Consider the following 26,351-nt stretch of genomic DNA (forward strand, 5'->3'; position numbering starts at 1 on the left):
CAGACAAAGACAACATGAGTGTACGAGGAGAGAGAGAGACTCCCCACCCACTATTAACCTCGCTCGCCCCCAGTCTGCCTTTATCTGAACGCCAGCGAAAGTTTCCTCCGAGCTGACTGTCAGCAGGAGGACTGGCTGGCTCATCTTTGGCAGCATTGGCATTGACTCACACATCACACAAACATCTTTGCCTTCCTCTTACACACACACAAACATGCATACAGAGAAGTTTACAGCACAACAGTCTAAAGTTAGTGCTGTGCGGCGGCAGTGGCGGTGGCAGCGTCTCTCTTTGGGTCTAATTAGAGCTGATGAATATTCTGAGTAGCCAGTCAGTCCTGGCACAAACTGCAGCTCCAAAACTGAACAAAACAACCAGAACTCCGCAGCCACCAGAGACACACAAACATGTCACTGTCTATTTTTAGTGGTTCCTATTGTTGTTACAGCTCTGTGGAATACACAGCTCTGATTGGTCGGGGAGCACAGTCTGTGGTTTCACACTAAATCACATCATTTATGTCAGGAAGTGCGTTGGTGTTCAGTATCACTACACAGCAGTGTAGTGTATAATTTTGTTAAAATTAGCCACTTAACCAGGGCCGGGTCGCGGGGGCAGCAGGCCAAGCAAAGCACCCCAGACGTCCCTCTCCCCAGTGACCCTTTCCAGCTCCTCCTGGGGGACCCCAAGGTGTTCCCAGGCCAGATGAGATATGTAATCCCTCCGATGTGTTCTGGGTCTGCCCCAGGGCCTTCTACCAGTGGGATGTGCCTGGAACACTGCTAACAGGAGGCGCCCAGGAGGATCCTGATCAGATGCCCGAACCACCTCAACTGACCCCTATTGAAGTAAAGGAGCAGCAGCTCTACTCCGAGCTCCCTCCAGATGTCCGAGCTCCTCACCCTATCTCTAAGGCTGAGCCCAGCCACCCCACAGAGGAAACTCATTTCGGCCACTTGTATCCATGGTCTTGTTCTTTCGGTCACTACCCAGAGCTCATGACCATAGGTGAGGGTTGGGACGTAGATGGACCAGTAAAAAGAAAGCTTTGCCTTCTGGCTCAGCTCCATCTTCACCAGCACAGCGCTTAGATCACTACAGACACTGCGACAAACCACCGATCCACCTCACGCTCCATTCTACCCCACTCGTGAACATGACCCCGAGATACGTGAACTCCCTCTGGGGTACCTTGAGGTCATTAAAAAGATGTTAACATTTATAAATCAATATTTATGATCCAGTTATAGAAAGCCCCTTTAACTCATGAAGTCTATCCCTGAAAGGTTTAGGGAACATTTCCTGTATGGGGTCTATACCACCAATTTCCCACCTTAAGACCACGTAACATTTCAGTGTTGTGGATAAAAGCAGTAACATTGCAGGGACAAGCACGTAGAGGGTTATATCAGACTGACAAAAAAACGCTTTCACATTAAGTACGCAAACTAGTCTGGGGCGTCTGTAGCGTAGTGGATAGTGCTGGCACCCCATGTACTTGTAGGTTCTACTCCGGCTTGCGACCATTTCTGCACGTCACCATCCCGCTCACCCCCCTTCACCCTGTCCTGTACAATAAAGGCAAAAAAAAGCCTTAAAAAAAAGTACGCAAACTAGTCACAAGACTCTGCTGATGAAATATTTGAATCTGCCGTTTAGCATTTATGCTAATGCTTTCACAAGTGATTTAACAACTAACAAATAATTCCAAGTTCTCACACGCAACCTCCTTTTCTCCATCTTTTATCATCTTCATACTCAGCCGCGTACAAGTACATCTGACCTTGCCCCATCTTCTTCTTCTTCTTTTGATTCGTTTTATGACAGTTGGTGTCCATAAGTGCTGCATGACCAACATCTGCTGGTGTGCCTCTTGCCCAGTATTTCCCATTATTACCATGGCATGTGTTAAAAGGCACTAGACAGGAATGTTCCCGAATGTAGTGCGTGTGTGAGCAGTGGAAATCACCAGTGTTTGAAAGGTTATCTCAGTAATTCACTGGAACTAAGTGTGTACATTTTCATGAAATGGGCCACTCTACAAAATTCTGCCTGACCTTTACACTGTGGTGTACTGAAGGAGAATATCTGAGGACTTCTCCCACCACTGGACTGTTATGCTCCCTTACATATCTGTGGTTGAACTGAGGAACTGAGGTGAACACTGTGCTTTACAGTAAAACATAGAAAAGATTTAATAAGATAGAAAACATATGAAATACTCTGCATAACTTGAATAGTCACTCAGCAAACCGTAGAGTGCACACACTCACACAGAGAGCAGAATAATAACAAAAGCAGACTTCACCACCCACTTATCTTCATCTTATCTATTAATGGTCTCTTTTTTATAAATCACAACATAAAATGACACACTGTTAAAGGTAGGGTCTGGAGGATTTTCCAGATGCTGTTTGTAAACACACATTCAAATTTGGCCCCTCCTATCAGGCTCAACTCTCCCAGGTGTACGGAGCCCAGAGGTACAGAAGAAGGCTTCACAGAAGAGGTTCAGGCAAGGCTCGCGCTGGTGCACGCTCGGACACGCACGGGCACGGCACCTGCGCTCTCTCATTGGCTGGGGAAATCTCCGCCCAGAAGCGGTCCGAGCTCACAAAAACATCAAAATACAGTTAAAGGGCAGGAGCTCTGCAAACAGAGTCACCACCCCACATGAGTAGAAGCCCATAGGTGATGATTAAGCAGGATTTCATTTGTATATGTCTATATTTTGTTTTGTTTGAAAATCCTCCAGATCCTACCTTTAAAGATCCTATCTTCAGATCATCAAATTACCACCCACCCCTACTGGTGTCGTAGCCATGGGTGTTTTCCTGCAAACATTTCTAAATCTGCCAGTGTAAGAATATATTTATTAATGTGGCAGAAGCTTTTTATTTAGCTTGTCATAACATAATAATATAATTATTTATGGTGTTTCAGTATTTTTAGATCAGACTTTTGTATTCAGCGGATTGATGTGCAGAGGATGGCTTGCCGCTCCTTACATGCAGCTTAACATCAGGTGAAACACATAACCAAATTCATTTTCACAGTCTAAGTTGATATATTTTCATATAAAAACTAAAATTACTCCCTCTGATTAATTTTTAAAAAAAAACTTAGCATGAAGAAAATATTAAGACGCCAGAAATAAGCACGCTCATTACAGACAGGGTGAGATGAATTTTAAAATCATAAAATAACAGCCATCAGCACTCTGATGAAAAGGCCTCATTCCTCATTACAGGTTTGATGTGTTTTTCTGTGCTCGGTTAATCAGCAATCAGTTGACTTTAGTAAGGTGTAAAGGTGGTGGAATTTACTGCACACACACTCTGGAGCTTCAAAGACATTTCAAAGACAACAACATCTTTATTTTTCTGAGGTGCTTCTTAAAAAAATATTTTGTTGTCTTCAGATTTAAGGGCGAATGAGTGACAAGAAGGACTTCCAGTGTTCCTTTTGGCAACACTTGAGTGGAATAAATCTGTATTTAAAGAAAGAAATATGATCAGTGAGAAAGAGCTTCATCAGCTGGACAAGCATGAAGCACGGATAATAAATAAACATCTGTGTTTACTTTTACTTTTATAATTGTGTCCATTCAGATAACCTTAACGCTCAACACTTAAACACGTCAGCCCATTCTTAAAAACAACTTGAGTGTACAGACGAGGGAGCGTGGCCTCCACTCAGAGATATGGATTGATCTCTGTATTATTCATCTCATAGCCCCGAGCCGTAGTTTCCCCACAGAGATGATAGCGGAGGAAAAACTGGGATGGGACCTCACTGTGATTAATGGTGACATGCAGCGCCTCCTTCTCCCTCAGGAGCTCCATGCTTACTACGGAGACTCAGCTGAGGAGAGCGTCGGATTTTAAGGGGGTTGTTATGAAGTCTGGAGGCGTTTCAGGGCAAAAAATAATAAATGTATTGTTCGCAGAATTGAACCTTTAAGTTAATTAGATGTGTGTGCATGAGACTGAGTTGATTTGTGCCTGAAAAACACGTTTTATTCGTCTTCTTCTGTCAGCTGAGGACAAGACAGTGAAGCTACAGAGGCAGTGTTTTAATACATGACAGTACTTAGATGACTGTCAGTGGCAGCTGGTACTAAAATGTACTGTTTTCTGTGGAAGCTCTGAGAAGCAAGTGGGGGAAAATATTCTGGTTATCTTAGTTTGATCTAAATTGTTGTCTTTTCTGTGTTTATGACTTAAGAACAGGTGAAAAGAACAGATGTTTTGCGAGGAAAATCTTTATTTAATCTTAATTTTAATTTATTTAATTTAATTTATTTTTTTTTATTTCTTTCATCTGCACAGGTGGGAAAACAAGTTTTGCCAGGTGTAAAAAAAATGCCAGGATAATTTTTTTTTAAGTTATTTTATTTGTTTAGTTATTTATTATTGAGGAAACAGTTAAAAAAATTGGCCAGGAGATTTTTTTTTTTTTTTTGCCACAAGAAAACTTAAATTAAGCTTATTATTCTGTCAAAAAAAAAATTATTTTTTTTTTTTGACGTGCTGGTTTTCTGATTTGTGATGACAATTGAAGCCTCATAGGGCCAATATATGTTTATAAACTTTACGTCTTGATACCATGAAGCAGCAAACATTATTTTTTCCTTGGGATAATCACACCTTCAAATTTTACATCAGGCTGCCAACATAGAGGTTTCATTGCTGCTGTTTTTACGTGATGGAGAATAAAACAACGGAAATGTCTGCGTGACTGTTGACTCAAGGTGCTTCTCTCACTGTCCCCTCTGATGTGACTTCTTCTACCAGATCGAGCAGCGGCGCCACAGCGAGGGCAGCAACTCCACATCCTGTGTCTTCATGGTCAACAAGCCATACGCCCTCACCTGCTCCGTGGTGGCCTTCTACATCCCTCTGGTCCTCATGGTGCTGGCCTACCAGAGGATCTACGTCACAGCCCGTGCACACGCCCTGCAGATCAGCATGCTGCAGCGGGCGGGAGGAGCCGGTGCCAGTGCGCCTGGTACTTCTGGCGCCGGTGTCGGCACTGGTGCAGACTCTGCTGACCATCAACGCAACCACCGTATGCGAACAGAGACAAAGGCAGCAAAGACTCTGTGCATCATTATGGGGTGTTTCTGCCTCTGCTGGGCACCGTTCTTCGTCACCAATGTGGTGGACCCGTTTATAGACTACACGGTGCCAGACCAGCTGTGGGCGGCTTGCTTGTGGCTGGGCTACATCAACTCCATGCTGAACCCCATCCTCTACGCCTTCCTCAACAAGTCCTTCCGCCGTGCCTTCCTCATCATCCTGTGCTGTGGGAGGAAGAGATACCGCAGGCCGTCCATCCTGGGGTCCGGCGCTCCCTGCACAGCCACGCAGATCAACGGCTCCACACATGTACTCAAGTAAGTCCATTAAATCATTTCAGTGTTCAGGTCTGGCTCCATGTTTATCAGGTATAAACATCTCAGAAATTAGAATTAAGAAAACAACAGTATGCATGTACCTTAGGTGATACTGCCTGATCATACAGTTGGGTATCATTTAAAAATTTACAATACCAGTACCAGCATCCTGAGTGATACCGAAACCAATAGAGTACTTCATTAGCCACCTTGGTCGACCTCACCACACCACAGACTGCATGGGTTATAGTTGCCACTGCAGGAGTGCGAGATCTGCCCCGTGGACAGGGCTAACTGTTAGCATCACATGGCTAACGTTGCCTAATAGTTAGGTTTAACAGGATTTTACGATTTGTTTTGGTTTAATCATGAGTCTGTTTGGACCATTTATCAGCCCAGTGTTAGGTGTTAGCTGCTGCTGTTGTGCTAGCTCGTGCCAACCAGGCAGACATTGTACTGACTGCTCATGTGGAGGAGACTGGCGCCAGATATGGCAGCAACAGAAATTCTTCTGATGAGGTGGGAAGTCGGCACGGTCTAGGATCAGTCCCCTGTTGCAAAAAGGATCAAATGCAGTCATGGTTTGACTGGAGAAGTTTTGATACTGAACAGCACTGGGTTATTTTAGTTGATACCTTATAGGTGTCGAGCACTGATATCTGGCCGTAGTGATGATCCTCAGCAGTTCTTATTTTATACTTGATAGATTCTCAGTGGGTATGTAGAGTTCAAGTAAGTAAGAAAAGTCTTGGAAAACTGATTTAATTGTATGAAAAATGTCCTCATATCTTGAGATTATAAGGACAGTGAAAATACCAGCTGTATTATGTCATAAAACCGTCTTTTTTATCACAACTTTGTATTAAGCTCTATAATGTCCCTATACAGCTTTTTAGCCCATTTTAGAAATGTTGTTTTATTCCAACTCTCACTGTACGAGTAAATCATCTGCGATGTAACGTTAAAGCAAAAGCTCAGGATTCATGTCTTCACACTGTACGGTCTGATTGTCAAGCCATGACCTGAGTGCTCACACTGTATGTGTAAAATAGACAATAAAGCAGACCGTTAGCCCCTGCAGAGTGTTCTGGCTATTGACAATTGTCAATAAATGTTTGTTTGAAGGATCGAGGGCTGCAGGCAGGTAGAAGTTTGTTTGCTGGCAGAGGTACGGTTCGCAATCATGTAGAGACAGACGTCCCAAAAAAGAGCTTAAAATGCAATTGCGCACAAAGTTTAGTACACGATTTTAACCCCTGTCTCCCTGGGTCTCCTTCTTTCTCTCTGTCTCTCAAGATATCAGCTACGATTGATTGAGTGAGAAACAAGGCACTGACTTTGGGGCATTGACTCGTGGCTCTGCTTTAACTGAGCAAAAGCTTGACAATGGCTGACCAGGTTTCTGACATGTCAGAAATTCATCCCAACATCTGACAGTAAGAGTCGGGAAGAGTCAGTCTCGTTTCACACACTATATCTAACAGACCTTCATCCTTGCAGTTCTTGTTTTTGTATACTCAAACCATGACTTGTCCTTCAGCCTCACATATTCTCTGCATATGGATGCTGCAGTAGTAATCTCACAGAGCACAGAGGGAGCCCTTCATCCTTCACCTGTCCTGCGTACAGTAATTACTGCAGACGCCTACCAAATAACGTTCAGTGGAGTCAAATGGCAAGTGGCGCCAGCCCACTGTGATAAAAATGATTTGTTTTCAGGTGTGTTCAAGATGACTCTTTATCTCTGTAAATACCCTCCTGGTCCCTTCACGTTCGAACACACAGTCGTGACTCATTACTCTCCCGACCTATTACTGTTTCTAAACATAGAACACATGTTTCACTCAGATAAGAGTCTGACGTTTAACGTGTGCTCCGTGGAGGCCTATTCCATACTTACTCTTCATTTTTTTCCCGCATACTCCTTCCCTGCGTCTGCTCTGACAATCTTATCGGTATTCAATAATGATAAATGGAGCACAGCAGGTTTTTTTTCATAGGATCGTCGTTAATGCTGAGAAGGTCAAACTATCATGCATGTATTACATTACATTATACCTAGTATAATGCAATATGTAGCAGTATGTATGTGACATGTACTGTATGAATAATATATCAGGTGATGAAAAAATAGCTCACAGGTATTTTAGGGATATTGCATCACCCAGTGACCCCACTAGGAATTTTAACAGCAGAGCTCTTCCATGCGCCTCCACGCCAGGTGTACAGATGACATACTTTATTAAATACTAAGATAATACACTTTCTTGAGCTTTTGCTCTTTGCATCAGAGTACAGTGATTTTTGATGGCAGTCATGCAAATGTCCTTCATATCTGAATTGTTGATACTGTGACCAGAAAGCTGCGTTTCTGTTCTTAAGCAGAACAAAGGACGTCTTAATTGGCTAAAACACAAAAACAAGTGGTATGTTTGAAGCTGAGAAAGAAATACTGTGCATATTTTCTCTATTTGTGTAGACTAGATACTTTTATAGACTTCTAAATCTTTTTTCTACACCGTAAAACAGTGCAGAAGTCCCATTTCACTTTGTGTCCCCTTTATTCTCCTGCTATAGTATGGACGTAGCCACTGTGATGTCATGCACAGGTTTGTGGACTCCTGTTCTGATCTTGGTTTTGGAGCCGAAATCAACCATAATTGACCTATGGCTAAGCCACGCCCCCTCCACTCACTCGGACAAACTATCAACATTCAGTGCCCGGCGCTATGGCAGGTGTCACAGTACACGGCATTTCACAGGAGGCATGATTTTTGGGGACATAACGATCAGATGTCATTGAGAAGTAACCAAAAGGGCCTAAACTACACATTGGAGGGATATATTCATCATTTTATTGTTGAGAAGCTCGATGAAAAGCTTAAATTACAAGCCAAAATTTACAGGTCACAGTGTACGCTTGTGAACCGCATCTGGTTGCCGTCACCATCAAAGACAACAAGTTAAAGTGCCACTGAAGTTAAGGTTTTTGGCTCAGAATATGAGAAAAGGATAACGGCCTTTTTACCATCTTTACCAAGAGTGTCTCTCCGTTAGTTTGGTGCTACAGTATTTACACTGAATCATTCAGCATAACGTTTGCCAACCTTTGTTATCTCTGCCATTACAGATAAGTTAATGAAGCTAAGCTCCAGAAGTTAACGTTAGCTTAACTAGAGCTTAACTTTGGACAACAGCTAACAATGATGTACCATCACCAAAGTACAAAACTAGAACAAAATAGGCTAATGAACTCCCAGCAAACAAGGTGACATGATGAACAACGCAGCTAGGAGCTAACGTTAGGCTAACTTTAGCTAACGTTAGCTAGAGATGTTAAAGATAACTTTATATTTCTTTCCAGCAAAGTGACAATATGTTGCCTCAAACACAATGTTGACTTACCTTAGAACAGATGTAGACATCATTGTTAATCTTATTCACGTTGAGTTGATGTTGTGGTCTAACGTTACCACACAACTTTATCCAAAGGAGACACTTTTCTTGGTTGAGATGTGGTTTAAAGTGTAAAAAATACACCTCATCGCCCAGCCTCTCAGGATACCTTGTGTCAGAGTTGCATGTACCCCATGCACACCGTTTTCCGAGTGTATGGGAATGGCTATACGCGCTGTGATTGGCTCATTGCGTTTGAGGGCAGGACTTAGCCATAGGTCAATTGGTCTAGAATTTGGAACTGTGGAGGAGCAAAGGGTGGATCTGACTGAGAAACTGAGGAAACTATTGGCAGACAACCTGTCGCTCAGAGCGACCTGCCCTTAATTATGCGTAACTTTAAGCCTTAATAAAATGCAAACAGGTGAGTTATATAAAAATTCACCCCCTGTACAGTTGTCATGAATGTTGAAATAAGTCATAGAGACCAAAATCATCCTTTATAGCCGGCTGTAAACGTGTTTATTTTTGCTGTAAAGTTGGGCATTATAACATGGAGGTCAATAAGGATCGACTCGCGCTTGGAAACAGCCTCTAGTGGCCATTAGAGGAACTGCAGTTTTAGCACTTGTTGGCTCCATTTTTCAGCCCCACAGTCTGCTGCTTGATTATGACCCAGTCTTGTGTTTATTGTGAGGCAGCACCCTTTAGTGGACGCAGTTAATTTTGTCTGAGAAATGTTCAAAGATTGAAGAGGTCCCTTTGGTGGGAATGAGGGGTGGTGGCTGGGTCAGACAAACACAACTTTTACTTATAGGCGAGTGTTCACATCCCTAAGTCAGCGTTGACTTCTTTTTAACAACCTACCTACTTTTTTTTTTTTTTTTTTGTCTAAACCTAACCATGAAGTTCCATAGTGTGACTGCGTCCAGTTCATAACGTGAAGTTGGGAATTCAGTGAAATTCTGTTTAAGATGCAAGTAGTGATTCAATGAATATCGTTTCACAGAGTAGTAACTGAGAGATTTTAATTGAGCTAAAAATGGCAAGAACACCAGCAGGCTGCTCTGATTTAAAAAAAAAAAAACAACTATATTTTACAAATATGGAGTTTTAAAATTAAGATTTCTTGGACCTCCTTGCCACTTCAATTAACACCTCATCTCTTGCTGTGTGAGTTTATCTCTGCAGAATGATTTACCACCCTTTACCCTGTTGTGTGAAATTTGTATTTCTGACATAAACCCAGTCTCACTATTTCCAGCACTTCTTCTCTTGAAGATAATTAACAACCATTATGTCCAGTGGTGTAGTGGAGGGTATACGCATGGGGTATACCTACCTCTTTTTCTAGCAGTTTACAGTATACCCACCTATCAACCAAAAAGCCATTAGGATATATAGGAGAGTATACCCACTCTGTCATCAATAATCTACCCATCTACCTCGAAGTGCACCCACCTCATCAACTACCACTAAACCAGTGGTTATATCATTTATGTAAGTACAGACCTGAGACAACCTTCAAGAGACTGTCGGTATGTTTTGACATCCATTTTAATCCATTGTTCAGGAACCAAACATTGTCTGAGCCTCCGAGTGATTGTTTGTAGATTCATTTAAAGTGTGTAACCACTCTGAGACGACTTTTATAAAGAGGAATATGTCAGTATGTTAAGTCAAGGAACCTTCAGGCTTTATGTTTATGACATTCTAAGGAGACTTCTTTAACATAACTGCAGTGGAACAAAAGGTTTCATTTGAACTTGTTATGGTAATTTTTTCGTCAAAACCACAAAGTTCAAAGTTTTACAAAGTGTCCACACATTAATTATGACCGGCAGCCTTTTCGGTATGAATTGCCTCTTATCAGAGTAACCTTATCATGCTGCAGTAGCACTTTTCTGCAAAGGTCCTCTTTCTTACTTTCTCATTCAGAGCACTTGATAAAGGTCAGAGATTACTTAACTTACCTTCACTTCGGTTTGCAATGAGTCCTCCGGAGAAGGAACAGTGCCTTCGAGACTTTAGACAGCGGCAATGAGAATTCACACTTCTGCAAGTGACATTTTCTCCACACACAAGACGTCTCTTGAACAGGCTAATTCTTATTATCTTTCCCTTTAATATAGCGGCTACTACAAGCCAGAAATTGCAGATGAAGTCACTGTTATAGTTGCAGTTCTAACACACTTTACTACTTGGTTCCAACAGTCTGCTTCTGACCAAAGAAAGGATCCGACAGAAAGGTTCTTTGATACAATATCAATATAGACTTTAACAAGAAGTATGTTGTACATGAACATTATCTTGTTGCAGACTAAAGCTGCAGATCCTTTGAGACTCTTGTTTGAGCTCCAGAAACAATTTGTTGGAGTGATTTGACACTGTGTGGGAAACCATACGGGACGATGTCTTCTAGCTGTTGTAATATCGAGGCAGCAAACGCACCATTTTCAGTCAAACTGGTGTTGACATCCTGAAGAATTAAGGAGCTGCAGCTCATTGTAAGAAATCAATGAGTGTGTTTATACCAACACAGAAGCCCTGACCAATTAATGTCCGCTCTGCCAACAGTTCGCACAACATTTTCATTCCCTCTCTGACATTTCTGGACAACCTCCAGAGAGTTGTTACTGAGGATTGAGAGCAAGCTATTAATGTGAGCCTGTCCATATGGTAGTCATCTGTATGCTCATTATTTTACTCAGAAGTGACTACTGCTGAAATAAAATTACAATTATTTACATAGGGATAGCAATACCAAGAGAGAACCAGTCATTTGTACTATTTTCTAAGTTTTGTTTTTAATCCTTAATTATCCTGCAAAATATTTCTGCAACCGTTTAACCAAAAACAGAATGGAAGTTAGATACATTGGTCGGGCTCAGTGGGTGACATGTCTGATGTCTGAATGTAAAGGTGATGCAAGAACAAGGATCTTTTCAGCTCCCAGGCATTGTGTACAGATCCTTGCAACATCGTGCTGCAACTTGAGGTCATGGTGGCGGATGAATGGCAAGTCAATGGGTCTCATCACGGTATCTCTGTACCTCATACAGTGGTAAATGGACCTGCTCTTCTGTATAGTGCCTCTCTAGTTTTCCAACCACTGAAAGCGCTTTTTAACACAATGAGTGACATTCACCCATTCACACACACATTCACACACTTGTGGTTGAAGGTACCATACAAGGTGCCACTCCGTTTTTGACACACTCAAGCACCAATGGAGCAACCATCTGGAGCAATTTGGGGTTCATTATCTTGCTCAAGGATGCTTCAACACTTGGACTGTAGGAGCTGGGGATTGAACCACCAATCTTCAGATTAGTGAACAACTTGCTCTACCTTCTGAGCCGCAGCCGCCCAATAACCTCACCGCCACCATGGGGCACTTTTTTAAGACTGTTGTCAGAAGCAAACTGCTTGCCTGCATGTTTCCATACACGCCATCTGCCATCTGCCTAATACGGCGTAAACCAGGATTCATCTGGGGAGAGAATACTTCTTCAAAGTCCCAGACATCCCTGAAGCTGAGCAGTTGCCTACTTGAGTTGGCTATGAAGTACAATTGCTGTCACGTTAAGACCCTGGTGAGGACGACAAGTGTGCAGATGAGCTCCCCTGAGATGGTTTCTGACAGTTTGTGCAGAAATTCTTCAGTTTTGCAAACCAGTTGTTGCATCAGCTGTTCAGGTGGCTGGTCTCAGATGATCCTGCAAGTTAAGATGCTGGATATGGAGTACCAGGGCTGGTGTGGTAACACATGGTGTGTGGTCGTGAGGCTGGTTGGATGTACTGCCAAACATTGACACTGACAACATTGGAGATGGTTTATGGTAGTGTAATGAACATTCAGTGTGCAGGCAAAAGCTTTGGTGGACATTCCTGCAGTCAGCATGCCAATGGAACAGTCCCTCAAAACATGCCACAACTGTGACAGCCCAGTCTCACTCTGAGGTCGTGGTTGCCTGGTTGCCATTTTTGTTTAACAGTGCCTAGTGGCTTCAGGAGGACAAACGGCAGGACAGTAACAAAAGTTAAGGGGACAGAAGTCTGTATAGGGCGAGCAAGGGGAGTGGTGGATGGAACAAACTCAGACCTTTAACTGGGATTCTGATGTTTGCTCCAAATAAGATTGTAAAGCCAAACCCTGTTCTTTTTTCCTAATCCCAACCACACGCTTTTGTTGTTAAAGAAAAAAAAAAAGGTCAATTTGCAGTGTTCTATCAACGTAGTGCTTTTATTTTGAAAAAGACTGTATGCAAACTGTACATTTCCTGTGAAAACAGAAGTGTATTTTGAAAACAGACAATGCATGTAACAGGCTGAAGTTGACACAGCGTCCCAGAACGTCAACACCCAACACACCCAGGGTACCTTGGACGTCATATCTCGGTATCCATGACCAAACGCACATATGTGATGAGGTCAGAGTGAGGTTGTGTTGCATCAGTGGCATCATGTTGTGTGATAAGTGTTTTGTGTGCGTAGAAAAAGTCTTAGATCTTTTCTTTCAACAAAAGGTGTGTTTATATTGCGTCAGTGTAAACCTGGGTGTACTGATGGTTCAGGTGTAGAATAGTTTTGGAAAAGAATAAAAGTATGTGCAGTGATTTAGAATTTAGCCTCCAGGTCTGCAGCGGCAATGAAGCTCACTGCAGGAGAATATGTGAGACACTAACAGTGTTCAATATTCCCCACTGACTGCCATCATTAGCTAAAGGGTTATGAGTTTTCAACAAATGTAATAACAATCTTTACATAATAGAAGTCATTACAAGTTGGGTTTCCTACATGGTGCCATTTCTGAATGTCATTACTTCTGAAATATAATATCTACTGGGACCATTTGGATATAATGCTTCATATAAGACAGGTCATACACCACATATATTCTCGCACTCGCTCATTATGTCTCCTGGTGCTATTGATAGGAACTCCGCAGGGAGCTGAGACCTGTGGACATCAGAGGTTTATGGCTGCATGCTAGAAGACATCTATTAGTCTGCTTTGGTTTTCAAGGAAAGGCTGGAAACTGGACATGTGGGCAGTTCAAAAGCTCAACAGAATGACGTTCACATCGTCACATCCTTCAGCTTCTCCGCGTTTATAGCATGTCATGGACACATGTTACACTCATACCTCCTGTGGTTCAGGGTTTGTGGCCTGTCAGTCTAAAAATATTGACATTCAAGGTTTGGACAGATGGAGATCATGCTAACACACAAACATACACATACAAAGAAGATTCAGCCGCACAGGCACGTAAAGGCAGCCAGCTGCAAGTGACAATTAAAGTGATCTATGACTCTGTCTTCATGTGATATATGATTTATGATGCTTCTCTGCTTCCCTTCGGCCCTCGTGTCTCAGTGATGGTAAAACCATGTCTTCTGTTTCAGAGAGAAAGATTTCCAGTGGATGCTGGAGCAAAATAATTGGAAGGCTGATAGGATTGTTTATCAGTACCAATAGTCTCATGATCACCTGGACAGGTTCCAATTTTCCAGCCTGGGATCAGTGGAGTGTGAAGATAGAACTACTTGTGTGGGAGGAGATCAAGTTCTCCTCATGTTGTTGTTGTTTTTATTGGTTGCTGGTTGAGATTAATCAAGGTTATAGATAATATAATCTCTATAAACAGATATCTGCATATGTATGCAGAATCTGTAAGCAATGGGAAAATATTTTGGTATCGGAAGCATTCTGGTTTCTGTGTGTAGTTTGAGTAGTATCAGAGCGGAGCCCATGGGCAATCTTTTTTTTTTCTTGCATTCAAATGCTAATATCTATTTGAGAAATGAGTTGAAATGGTCAGCATATGAAAGGGGAAGGAAGTCTTGGGCTGTATATCTGCCTGCTACACCAGATCTCCTGAAATACTCATCATCAGACAATAGGTTTCGAGACTGTAGATAATGTGGAATAAAGTCTAACAACTGTGAGAACATATTAAAGCCCCTACAAGGAACTTTCATTTTGAGTTGATTTTGGCGACCCTGTGGACAAAAGCGGTAGTGTTTTGCCAGAATGAAGCCTACATTTCCCATGGGCTCTAGCACGTATTGTCATAAAGACGCTTACCTGGCTCGCGCATGTGTTTGTTTTGGGGATGAATGAAACAACAAGACGGGAAACTTGTCTATCGGGGATCCCAGCTCACCTCTGCCATGCCCCAGCTCCACCTCTCCAGCGTAAGCACCACTGCCACCGGGGTAAACGCAGCTGTTGGCTGGTAAGGCTGAAGGCCTGTTTGGCGAGCACTTCCACGGCTTCTTGGACTGAGTATGGAGTGGTGCCTTGCCTCTTTATTTCTCGGCACTCGCTGGACCCTGTCGACGCCTGGCTGGTACCTTTCGTCAGCCTAGATGAGGTGTTCCAGCCCCGTGGCCCCTGAATCTGCGCAACCTGCGGCCTCTGTGTGTGGCTCCCCAGACAGCTAAAGCCGTGGACCGGCCGGCTCCTGCCAGGATTGGGCTGGTAAATCACAGTTTAACAGTGGCTGGCAGCATCAAGGGCAAATGGGGCAGGACAAAAATGAAAATTAAGGTGATGAAAGTCTGAGTCGGGCGGGTGGGAGTGCTGGTGGATGGGTCCAGCAACCACCGACTTTCACATGTGGGGCCGATGTTCACTTCCCGTATGATTGTAAAGCCAAACACTGTTCTTGTTTGCTAAAACAACCATATGCTTTTGTTGCCTAAACCCAACCATGTGGGTGTGTTTGCAAAACATAACCACATGCGTTTGCTGTTTAAGAAATGTCAATTTGTGGTGTCGCACTGATGGTGTAGTGCTCTTATTTTGAAAGAGACTGTATGCAAACTGACACAGTATCCCAGAACATCAAAAACCAACGCATCCAGGGCACCTTGTGTGTCATATGACGATATGGAAAGTCCACAACCAAACAATGATGGTCAAAGTGAGAATGTGTTGACCTAAAAGGCTCAACAGAAAGACATTAAGCAACCTCTGATCACTGTGTTAAACAACGTAAGTGTACATCATAGTGCCTTGCTCTATGCACCAAAACATTTAGGATATCTTGAGTTCTAAATATAGAATTGACAAATAGTTTAGTCTCCATTCAAATGAATCAAAAACTGGATCGAAATTTTATGAGAGACTTTTGAACTACTAATATTACAGCTTAGTGCTTTTGGTAGAGTTCTGGTGAAAGCCATGTGTGCAGACATATGTGTGTTAAAACCCACTTTTTTGCTATATTTAGAGTTTTGTTTGCGTTTCCACCCAGCTTTATTTTATGTAACATGCAAAACATGCACATCAATATTACAAAATATGTTATTTATCCTTAACAGTACTGTCAATGAATTTAAAAAAAAAAAAGATTAAATCTCACTTTTCAGTCCAAATAACAAATTCCAAATTCACTCAGCCTCATTTTTCAAACATCAGTATAACCAAATCTCTTTTATTGCGTCACATTGAACTCCATTTGATGACATGAAAAATAAAAATGTTGAGCAGAAGCTTTTCTTCAGTGGTTCAGCTTCCTTTAGAGGCATGATTTGTGCCTGACAGCAGCGATATACTTATTAAGTCAGCTGAGCTTAAAATAAAACTACAGATTGGTGAGTGATAATATAATTACAGATGGGCCCTTAATTAAATGTCATGGCTCACCATATATGTGCACATTCATAAAGCTATAAAAAATATGACAAGAATCCTGTCACCATAGCTGTAAGGTTTCTTCTTCTTGATTCATGCACAGAGGCTAGCTGCCACATTTTTTTTTTTTAGTATCTAGAGGTGTTTCATATGACTTCTTAGTGACATTTATTTGTTACTGAAATAACAGGAAATAGCAGACGCATAAATACACAAACTATCCCAGTGAGAAAATTCAATTTGCATCATTCAAATATTCATACACACCAGACTAAATCAGTGTGAATTGTCTTTTTTTAGTCTCTTACTCAAATGACTTCAGCCTGATGCAGACCCTGCTCTCTGCTGGTCTGAGTACATTTACATCAGTTTGTACCATTTCCTCCCTTTAACTGACTTTGACAGTCGAAACAGTGGTGAGGTAATCACATTGGAGTAATCAGCTGTCAGCTTGTTGTATTTGTTCTCTCCGATAATAACTGAGTCCACGTGCTGCAGAGATCACATGTCAATCAGAACAGTGTGGGCGGGGCTACAGCATCTTCAGTTGAATTCCTTTTAAATTATTTTTTCCTCTGGAGTCAAACCAGTGTGTGTGTTCAGAACAAAATAGCTCTCACTAACTGGATAGGCTATTTATTGTAGCATTTTAACTGAACAGTGTTTTTACAGCAGCTTTTTTGGTTTGACGCCCATTAAACTGAAGCACTGTCCACTTATGACCCTCATCAATGATTGCACACATCTATGAACAGTTCAGCCAAAGAGCACCCTTCACACATTGTTTCATTTTTATAGTTTTAAAAGATCCGTAGAGGTAATACTATTCAGTATTCCCCAACATCAAAGCAAAATAAATAAATAAATGAACACAATTTGTGAAGCAGAGGTGTACTTCCTTTGTTGTTACTCATCTCGTGACACCTGAAATTTATCTCGCAGCCTCCTGGGGTTTACAAAGAAACACAACATGAATCGGAAAACAATAAAGATACAATCACCCAACACACACTCACAGTCCCACATTTAAACAGCAAAGAGTAAACATGTGTATAAAGATATTTCATTGATGGATTGTGATCATATGGAAGCAGATAGGGAGCTCCATTAGAAGCTGCTGACAGAATCAGTGCTGCAGCTTTTTGGATCAGACAAAGGCGTGATAAAGATGCCCGGTGGTAACATAGTATAGAGAGTTATGACACTGTTAGATATGGGGACATTAAAGACTTTGTCCTGTTTGAAGATTCTAGTGTGAAGCCAGAGTTTATTAAAAAAAAAAAAAGTAAAGAAGATACTGAATGTTTGTTTCAGTAGTAATGGCTGTGGACATAGTAATGAATGAAATCAATGTATAGTCAAAGTAGAAGTTAGTGTTTAAAGATATGAAGAATTTATAAAAACGACTAAACGATACTTTATATTTTGTTCAGTTGTTTACTTCGATTTTCTCAAATGTTTCCAACAATGTTCAAACTTCATGATTTTATTACAGAAATGGCATGTTTCATTTGGTCACCTGTCAGTGGCGTCATATCCTCTTTACCTCCTCTAGTTCCTCTAACTTTCGAAGCAACAAATGCCACATGATACTCATTGTAAATCGTACAATGCCACTGAGTTATACTCAGAAACAGTGAGACCTAATTTATTGAGACGATATTTTAATATTGATACAGCTTACTACAAAGTGCTGCTATGACAAGTAGCTTTTGTCAGCCACCAAACTGAGGGTAAAATCTTATTTCATTGTACAGCTGCACACAGCACTAAAGCCCACCTTGCCCTGCTTTCTGTCTCTGTTTGTTGAACCACAATGTAGAGAACCTATAACAAACAAAACAATTACAATAAAACTTCAACAATGATTCCAGTAACATATACCCCAATCAAAAGCTAATTCAAAATGATAGGTCTTAAATTTCTTGAAAAAAGAGAAGTTTCTTGAGCTAAACTAGTTATGTAGCTCACTCCGCAGTCCCACTGCCTTATTCCCCACCTAAAAGACTACTTCGGTGGATGAGACGGACCTTCATCTCAGCCGTAGCAACTCAAATTCAGGCAGCTGAATTTAACCAGTGTAACAGCAGCAACAGAAAGTTTGCTGATCTGGTGGGAAGTAGAAGGTGTCTGCATCAGATGCAGGTGCAGGTGCTGCATTAGCATTGGATGAATTTGAGTTGAAACGGGGCACTGACTGAAGGTCCATGTCCCCAACCCGTCAGCTGCCACCACTAATATAATCTAATGATAATACAGTTATTTTTAGTGTGATTGTTTTGACCACTGATAGTGTCACCCCATGGTTAAATTTGCCACATAACGTTAGCTACAATAGCTGTTTGAGGAGTCGACTTATCTAATGCTAACGTTATCGTTTTAATAAAGAGACCCCTCGCAGCAGAAATACATATTGTGTGTTTAACCTTTTTCTTCCAAGAAGAGAAATTTGGCACGCATAAAGAACGTCACAATTCTAAGGATTTTCTTAGAATTTTGTCACTAGGAGTAACTCTTTGTACGAGGAAGCTTTGTGAACACGGCCCCTGTAATTCTCAATCCCACTTGGTTAATTTAGAGTCCCAGACCGAACGCCATACAGGTTAATTGAGATCAAACAAACAGCTGCAGTCTGAGATTAACACGTCTGAGATACATTAAGAAACTAAAGTAGTCAATGTAGACACACAGCAGCAGGACTAATGTGTCTCTGGTGTGAAGGATGATACTGATCCTGACACTGAAGATGACTGGATTGATCCTCGGCACTCACAGCAACGGGCATTTCCCCCCAGAGGTCGTAATCAGTCTTTAACCTGTCCGACCTTTATTCATCCAGGAGGTGCCGGTCTACAAAGTTTTACAGTTACACATGTCCCAGTGTTTGTTGTTTATTTAGCTACTCAAGTGTGGTTAAAGGAAAATAATAAAAATGATTGCACCTCAAATGCTGGAAATAATTCTTTTGTGTATCGGAAAAAAAATTCATGTGCACAACTACAGCAAGTAAAATTGGTGCACTTTTACAAAGGACAAGTGCTTGCCTCTGTCCTCTCTTTGGAATGTTTTGGGGTTGAATGGGAGGTAGTGAGGGGGGTAAATTACTTTAACTGTTACCATGTTGTAGGGAAAAATCCTTTAAGGTTTCAGACTGTAAACCATTTAGATAATCCTAGAAAAAGCTTATGGTCACACTCCTTTCTGCATTCGATGTTGCCATTAAACACAAATGTCCACTCATACAGGGTCACTGCATATGAGCTCACAATGGGCCAGTCATTGAGACTTCTGTAATACATTTCAGTATTTTCACCCTTTCCTCTGCTAAGAGCGCAGAGATTTCATATAATTGTTGAAGAAATGTTCGCAGGTTGTTTTTTGTCGTGCATACAAGCCTTCAAAAGGAGCTCTGCACAAGCCGTCAGCAATTACAGGCACAAATTGCTGCAGCTTTTAAAATGAATTCAACCAGCCTGGTGATGTAAGAGTGGCATTAAATAACTGGATTGTTCTGTCATCTGGTTTGATACTCGAGGATGGAAACTGTCACTCTTCCTCTAGTGTAGAGTTTCTACCCTGACTTTGTCATTTTGGGGACGTAACATTTCTCTTCATTTCAATGCTGTGAGATTATCAAAGGGTCACAGTCGGGGGGAATTTGCTCAGTTAGGGGCCATACACATGGCTCAGACACGAGGTCAGGTGCTGAGTGCAACTCTTTGCCAACTTTCCAGAGCACGATGGCAGGCTGCATCTAAGGTAGCTAAACATCCTTAACAGGCACAGTATCATGGCTTACTTACCTGAAATCCACTGTGTAGAGCTGATCTTCTTAGAGGCATTGTTTTTTAGTGTGGGCCTAAAATATTGTCAGTGAGACAGATGTGAATCTCTAGCAACCCTGCAACGATCAACTTCTCTTCCATATTTATCACAGACTGATATTTACAGAAGGTAAAGATATCTGTTGGCTGTGATCGGTTGTTCCTCATCACACGACATACAGTGCACGCTGCTGCGTTCCAAAAGTTGAACTCTGTATATCTAAGGGTGCGGTCATTGCACCTGGAAAAATAGGCCCGCCGTGCATCTACATTAAAAACAATAGATTTGAAGATGAAAAAGGTGTGGCATGTGTACGGCCTGTAAAACCATCACAGTCAAATTTTAAGTGCTTTCAATAAATGCACTGAGTAAGTAAGTAAGTAAAAAAAAATTGTATAGCACTTCTCACAGAGAGAACTCACAAAGTGCTTCACAGGATTAAAACACAAACCAAGAATACATACATACAAACATACAGAGACACAAAATGAAACAGCAGCAGTTGTTGCAAAACTAAATCACTTAAGACAAGTTGAAGAATGCCTGCCTATAGAGGTAGGTCTTAAGGTGCTTCTTAAAAACTTCAACAGATGCTGCAGCTCTCAAATTCTATGGGAGCGCATTCCACAATCTGGGCGCAATGGACTCAAAGGCCTGGTCACCTCTAGTTCTGAACCTAGTATGAGGAACTGCCAACAGGCGTGATCGGCCGACCTAGTTGTCCTACTGGGAGCGTATACATGCAGCAGGTCAGACAGATACTCAGGTGCCTGATCATGAAGGGCTCTATATGTTAAAGGATAACTTCGGTATTTTTCAACCTGGGCTCTATTTCCCCATGTGTATGTGTGCGTATGATTCATGGGTACAACTCGTTCTAAAATTGGTTCAGTATTGAGGGAGGTGGATGCAGCCGGCAGCCGTGAAACGAGCTAAAACAGTAACGTGGGCAAATGCGTCCCGTATAAGTTCGTGCATTAAAAGTGCTTTTTTTCACCACTGACCGGTTCAGATCACCAGTGCTATCTCTGTAGATAGCATAGTAAGCATTTCCCTTACCTCTGGGCTGTGACGTTATCTCTCAAGAGCTTTGCTTGTTGCCGGAAGAAAACAGAGGAGCCATGTTGAGCACTGCTCAGAGTGTACAGCTTTCATAGGCTGCCTTTGTCGGACAGCGAGATGCTGAAGTTGTGGCTAGTTGTGCCACAAATGGATGCTAACACTCCTGTCCAGACACTGCGCCTTGCAGACCATCGGGTCTGCAGTGCTCACTTCTCCCAAGATGACTACTGCCAGCCGAAGAAGAGAAGACATCCAATCCCGAAACACCTCTTCCTCAAGAAAACGGCTGTACCACGAGTAGAGAGAGCTACAGACACAGTGGAGCAAAGCTCTCACGAGATGACGTCACAGCCTAGAGGTAAGGGAAACACTTAGTATGCTATTTACAGAGATAGCACTGGCGATCTGAACCGGTCAGTGGCGAAAAAAAACACTTTTAATGCGCAAACTTATATGGGACACATTTGCCTCCGTTACCGTTTTAGCTCATTTCGGCGACTCCGGTTGTATCTGCCTCCCTCAATACTGAACCAATTTTAGAACGAGTTGTACCTATGAATCATACGCACACATACTGTACACATGGGGAAATAGAGCCCAGGTTGAAAAATACCAAAGTTATCCTTTAAAACAAGGATTTTGAACTGGATCCTAAAGCTGACAGGAAGCCAGTGTAGGGAGGCCAGGACAGGAGTAATTGAGCTGTGTTATTAAAAACTCACCAGGCTAATTAGAGTGGAAGAAAAATCAGGTAGGTGTATCCCAAAGCTGTAGAATAATACAGTCGACACTGTACACCTCGCTCAAGACATGTGCACAACCTTTTGTATTTGGTATTGTTTTTTATATTTTCACATGTTGGCTGTGGATGAAAATGGACCAAAGCAAATCATCTTAGTGGTGTCATGCTGCACTACTGGGTATAATGGGCAAAACACAGCAGGGTTATCAACACACCTGTCAGGATTCACCATTGTACCATTACCCAGAGACACACATAATTTTATCCAAATTTTCCCCAGATTGACACATCTCAACTGCTGTACTCTGACCTTGTCTTCTGTTTGTGCTTCACATCTGCTGTGTGCTACAGCTGTCAAAGACAAACAGTGTTTCCCTGCAGTGGAAGAATAGTAACACACTCAAACAACCCATTCTTATTTTGAAGTCATCAGATACCGCCACTGGGTCGTTGAAGTTTTTGTCCTTCAACAACAAACACACATGGTTGGTTTAGGCAACAATAGCATGTGGTTAGGTTCAGGAAAAAAGAACAGGGTTTGGTTTTAGAGTCTTACAGGATGCAATCACCGCTTTCTTGGGTGAAAGTCAGTGTTCGTTGGACTTATACTCCACCCCTCCCACCCACCCCTCTCCCACTTTAGCCGCCTTAACTTTCATCCTTGTCCCGCCACATTTCCCCCTGACACCACTGGGTGCTGTTAAACTATAACAGCGACTGGCCATGTATCATGCCGTTGTTGGTTTCTGCCCAAGCGTCGGATTTCGACGACTCGAGAGTGACACTGGGCTCACCGAGAGGCATTAGCACTGTGAATCACTTACACTAAAAGTGCTCCAGGAAAGGATCTTTTAATGGCTATAAAAAGTAGAGTACTGCATGGCAAACTTGTCTCACCATCCAAATGGGCACGTGACTTAAAGCTAATCCCTCACTGTCTGATGTCGTGCACAAACATTAGTTCTACAATGGAAATAAATCAAAGTAAAGAAGTGATAGAGACTTTAAACAGAGCAGTAGAGGTGGAGATGCCTTGCTCAGGGACAGCCATGGAAGCAGAAAAGAGCATTACAGTTAAACCCACCTATTCATTTTTTAACAGGCGGCCCTGCATCGCACTGGGGAATTTTATGGGCATGACCCTGTTTTATATAACCCTTATTCCACGGTCCATTACAGCGAGGCCATTCAGCCTGACTGAGGCAGTGGAGGGGTTCAGCATTGGCTCAGGTTATGGCTTTTTAAATGCCAGGAGTATATCAGCTGCGCCTGAGACCGCTTCTTTGACTGTTACAGTGGAGGAAAGGCTCAGGAGTGAGACCAAAGGTGGGATTAATGCAGGTCTGAGTCACACACTGTGCTGAACTCAGGTCATTATCCGGGGGAAGTGACGGCGGATATTTCTACTTATCCATCTTCTACGAGTCAAACACAGCGTTCTCACAGATATGATCTCTCACTGCGTGGGTCAGGGTCACCTGGAGAGTGATGCGTCTGCGTGTGGGCGCAACAATACAACCACACTACGTCACTCAATTTAACTAACACTGTGGCTGTATGAGGACATACAGTTCCACGGCTCATTCAGCTGCTGCATTCTGGGAAACGGTCCAGATATAGAACATTCACACTGGTCGCTCAATTTACACAGATTGGAGTTTGTTTCCGTCCGACCCTCGGTGGCCTCTGTCTCTGAGCGAATCATCTTCTGTAGAAGAGTTGGATGTCACCCCCGAGGGAAAAGGTCATGACTCATTCGTGTCGTTGACACTTTCTACCACAAATGGTGATGAGGCCTATTGTTGCTGTTGTTTGTACAATTGTGTGTGTGATTGAAACAGCTGGAAAGTCCACAGGCGAAAAAAAGCCACATATGGCTTCTAAAAAGATTTCAGAACACATCATAAAAAGTAATTATGGGGCTTTTTGGATGATGGCAGATGACTTGTTTGTAACAATGCTGAATTTACCACAAAAACTTTTTGTCACCAAAACTCAAGTACTGAGGCTTCCCAACCTTTATGTTACAGCAATATGAAAATAATAGATGTTAACCAAAATTACAATATCTGATATCTTCTATTCAGTACTCTGTCCTAAACAAGAGATGACTGAATTCATATAAGCTCATGAGTAAACTGTTTTATTCCCCCTAAATATTAAATTGTGAATTTGCATTTAATTAAAAGAAGGAGAAAACTGAGGCATTATATTCTCCTGACACCCAAACTTTTCTTTGGTATACATTTTTTGGGATCAGTAGACTCTGATAAGTATAAAAAACTAAACATTGTCAACGATAGTAAAGTCTCTGTTATCGTCTCGTTTAAGGATACTAAGTCCCAGTGTCTTCAAACGAGCATTTTCTATTTAACAGCGTCTTAGCTTGTCACCATTGTTATAGGTCAGATTGCATATCAATGGCATATCAAACCACAAATTATTTCAAGTATTAAAGTTGCTGCAGACTGACTTAGCTGCCATCTTGTTTTTACATGGATTAGTGTAGTGTTACTACTACCACTAGATGGCACCAAAAAAAGTGTCCACGAACAAGGACAACAGGTCTAAGTTAAAGGAAATGGCCATTTTAGAATGAAAATACAGACAGTCCGTCGTAATCCAAGTGCCCTGAAGCCGCGGCATGCAACTCGCACGAGACTAGCTGAGGGCTAGTGGTGGTGCTAGTTCTAGCATGCCACGGCTTCAGGGCACTTGGATTACGACGGACGAGCCGTTCTGAAGTTTTTGAAATGCATTAGCGGAGTTTTATTACATTTTTAAAATGTGGGTTCCATGCACGTCAAGTGTGTTTTGGCTAGCTGTTGTCTTCCGATACCTGGAACGAGTTTTGTGGATTAAAAAACTACACTGGACCTCTTGTTGGTATGAGGGTCAGTAAGTACTGTCTGTATTTTCATTCTAAAGTGGTCATTTCCTTTAAGTAGAATGAAGCTGACGGTCCAGCAAATCCAAAATTTAATGTCCTCATGTGAGGACACAGGGTCTCAGGAGGGTAATTTGAATGAACCAGTAACAAAACAGAACCTTAACACTGTTCAGTTCAACTTAATTAGTGCATCACTCTCTTTGGATACATCTGTCAAACATCCTCATTTTGAGAGCCAGTTATCACAACACAACAGCCATTACCATGGTTGGGCCTTAGTGTCTCATTTCATACAAGAGCCCTTTGTAAAATGTCAGGTACGTTCACAGCAGCATGTCTGAGAAAGGGTTTCCACATTTGGTTGAAAGCATTGTTCTAAAACGTATCAGACACGTCAGGAAGTCGGAGGGAATGTGCCACATTAGCATATCCTACCAACCAGAGATTGAGGAAGCTTCATATGCAGACACAGTTTTAAAAGCCACTACAGTTTTGCATGTGTATCTGATTTGGATAAGTACAAAATGCATGTTAATGTGAGGTGTATACATATATATGTAATGCATTGTGAATCAGCCAGACCACCTGTTGATGTGTCTGTACTGTATGTACAGACACATCAACAGTGGGAGTGAGAAAGAGAAGCTGTGGGAAACTTATTTTAAATAGCTTCATTTAACCAAGAAAACAGTTTTAGAGAACTGAGCAGTTACTTTGCTTTGCTCAAGCACAACTTTGCAACACATATCACTAATTTCCCAGTTTTTGTATTCCAGTTTGGGATACTGTTGTCTCCAATCTTATGGTTAAATTTCTGGATTATCAATACAACAAGCCATACAGGGCTACTGTCTGTTCTTGCAGAATCCTGTCTTCTAGAGGTTACATTCATGTACAACTAATTTGAAACAGCAAAGAGGTTTTAGGGAAATATCATGCCAAGCAAATTATGTTTTCTATCAAACTGATGAGGAAATGTTCCTCATTAACATACCTAGCAAGCCACAGAAATGTTGATACTGAGCGTATCAGCAAAATGGTCCATTATCAGTTTTTAACGGACACCCTGCAGCCAATCAGAATCAAGTATTCACAAAGACCATGGTATCATATGAGGTGTGAACAGGCTCTGTAATGTTTAAAAGAAAAAGGCAAGACCAAATTAGTTTTAGGTTTTAAGTTCTATATTACCATGTGCTGAACAACTGCAGAAGCAGACTTTGGCAATGAAAATCTTAGACCTCAACCTGCCTCCAACAGTCCTCATTAAATATGTATTAAAAAAGAAATTAGGCGAGTAAAAGCAAAATGAGAATCTGAGTAGAGTTATAGTTAAATAACACAATAGAATGGCTCAGCCTTAAAATTTGATTACTGGACATTGCAAACGCAG

The 26,351-nt window shown here is 41.9% G+C and overlaps 1 protein-coding gene across 3 annotated transcripts in view; it reads left to right on the forward strand.

Moving 5' to 3' along the window:
* htr4 (5-hydroxytryptamine receptor 4) overlaps positions 1-26,351 on the forward strand; it is a 297,439-nt gene that overhangs the window by 203,341 nt on the left and 67,747 nt on the right. For all 3 annotated transcript variants that reach the window (XM_049586445.1, XM_049586444.1, XM_049586443.1), the window contains exon 6: positions 4,798-5,399. In XM_049586445.1, coding sequence (XP_049442402.1) covers positions 4,798-5,399 — 602 coding nt within the window. The remainder of the gene's footprint in view (positions 1-4,797; positions 5,400-26,351) is intronic.

Source organism: Epinephelus fuscoguttatus, linkage group LG9 (genome assembly GCF_011397635.1).
Source record: "Epinephelus fuscoguttatus linkage group LG9, E.fuscoguttatus.final_Chr_v1".
Lineage (NCBI taxonomy): Eukaryota > Metazoa > Chordata > Actinopteri > Perciformes > Serranidae > Epinephelus > Epinephelus fuscoguttatus.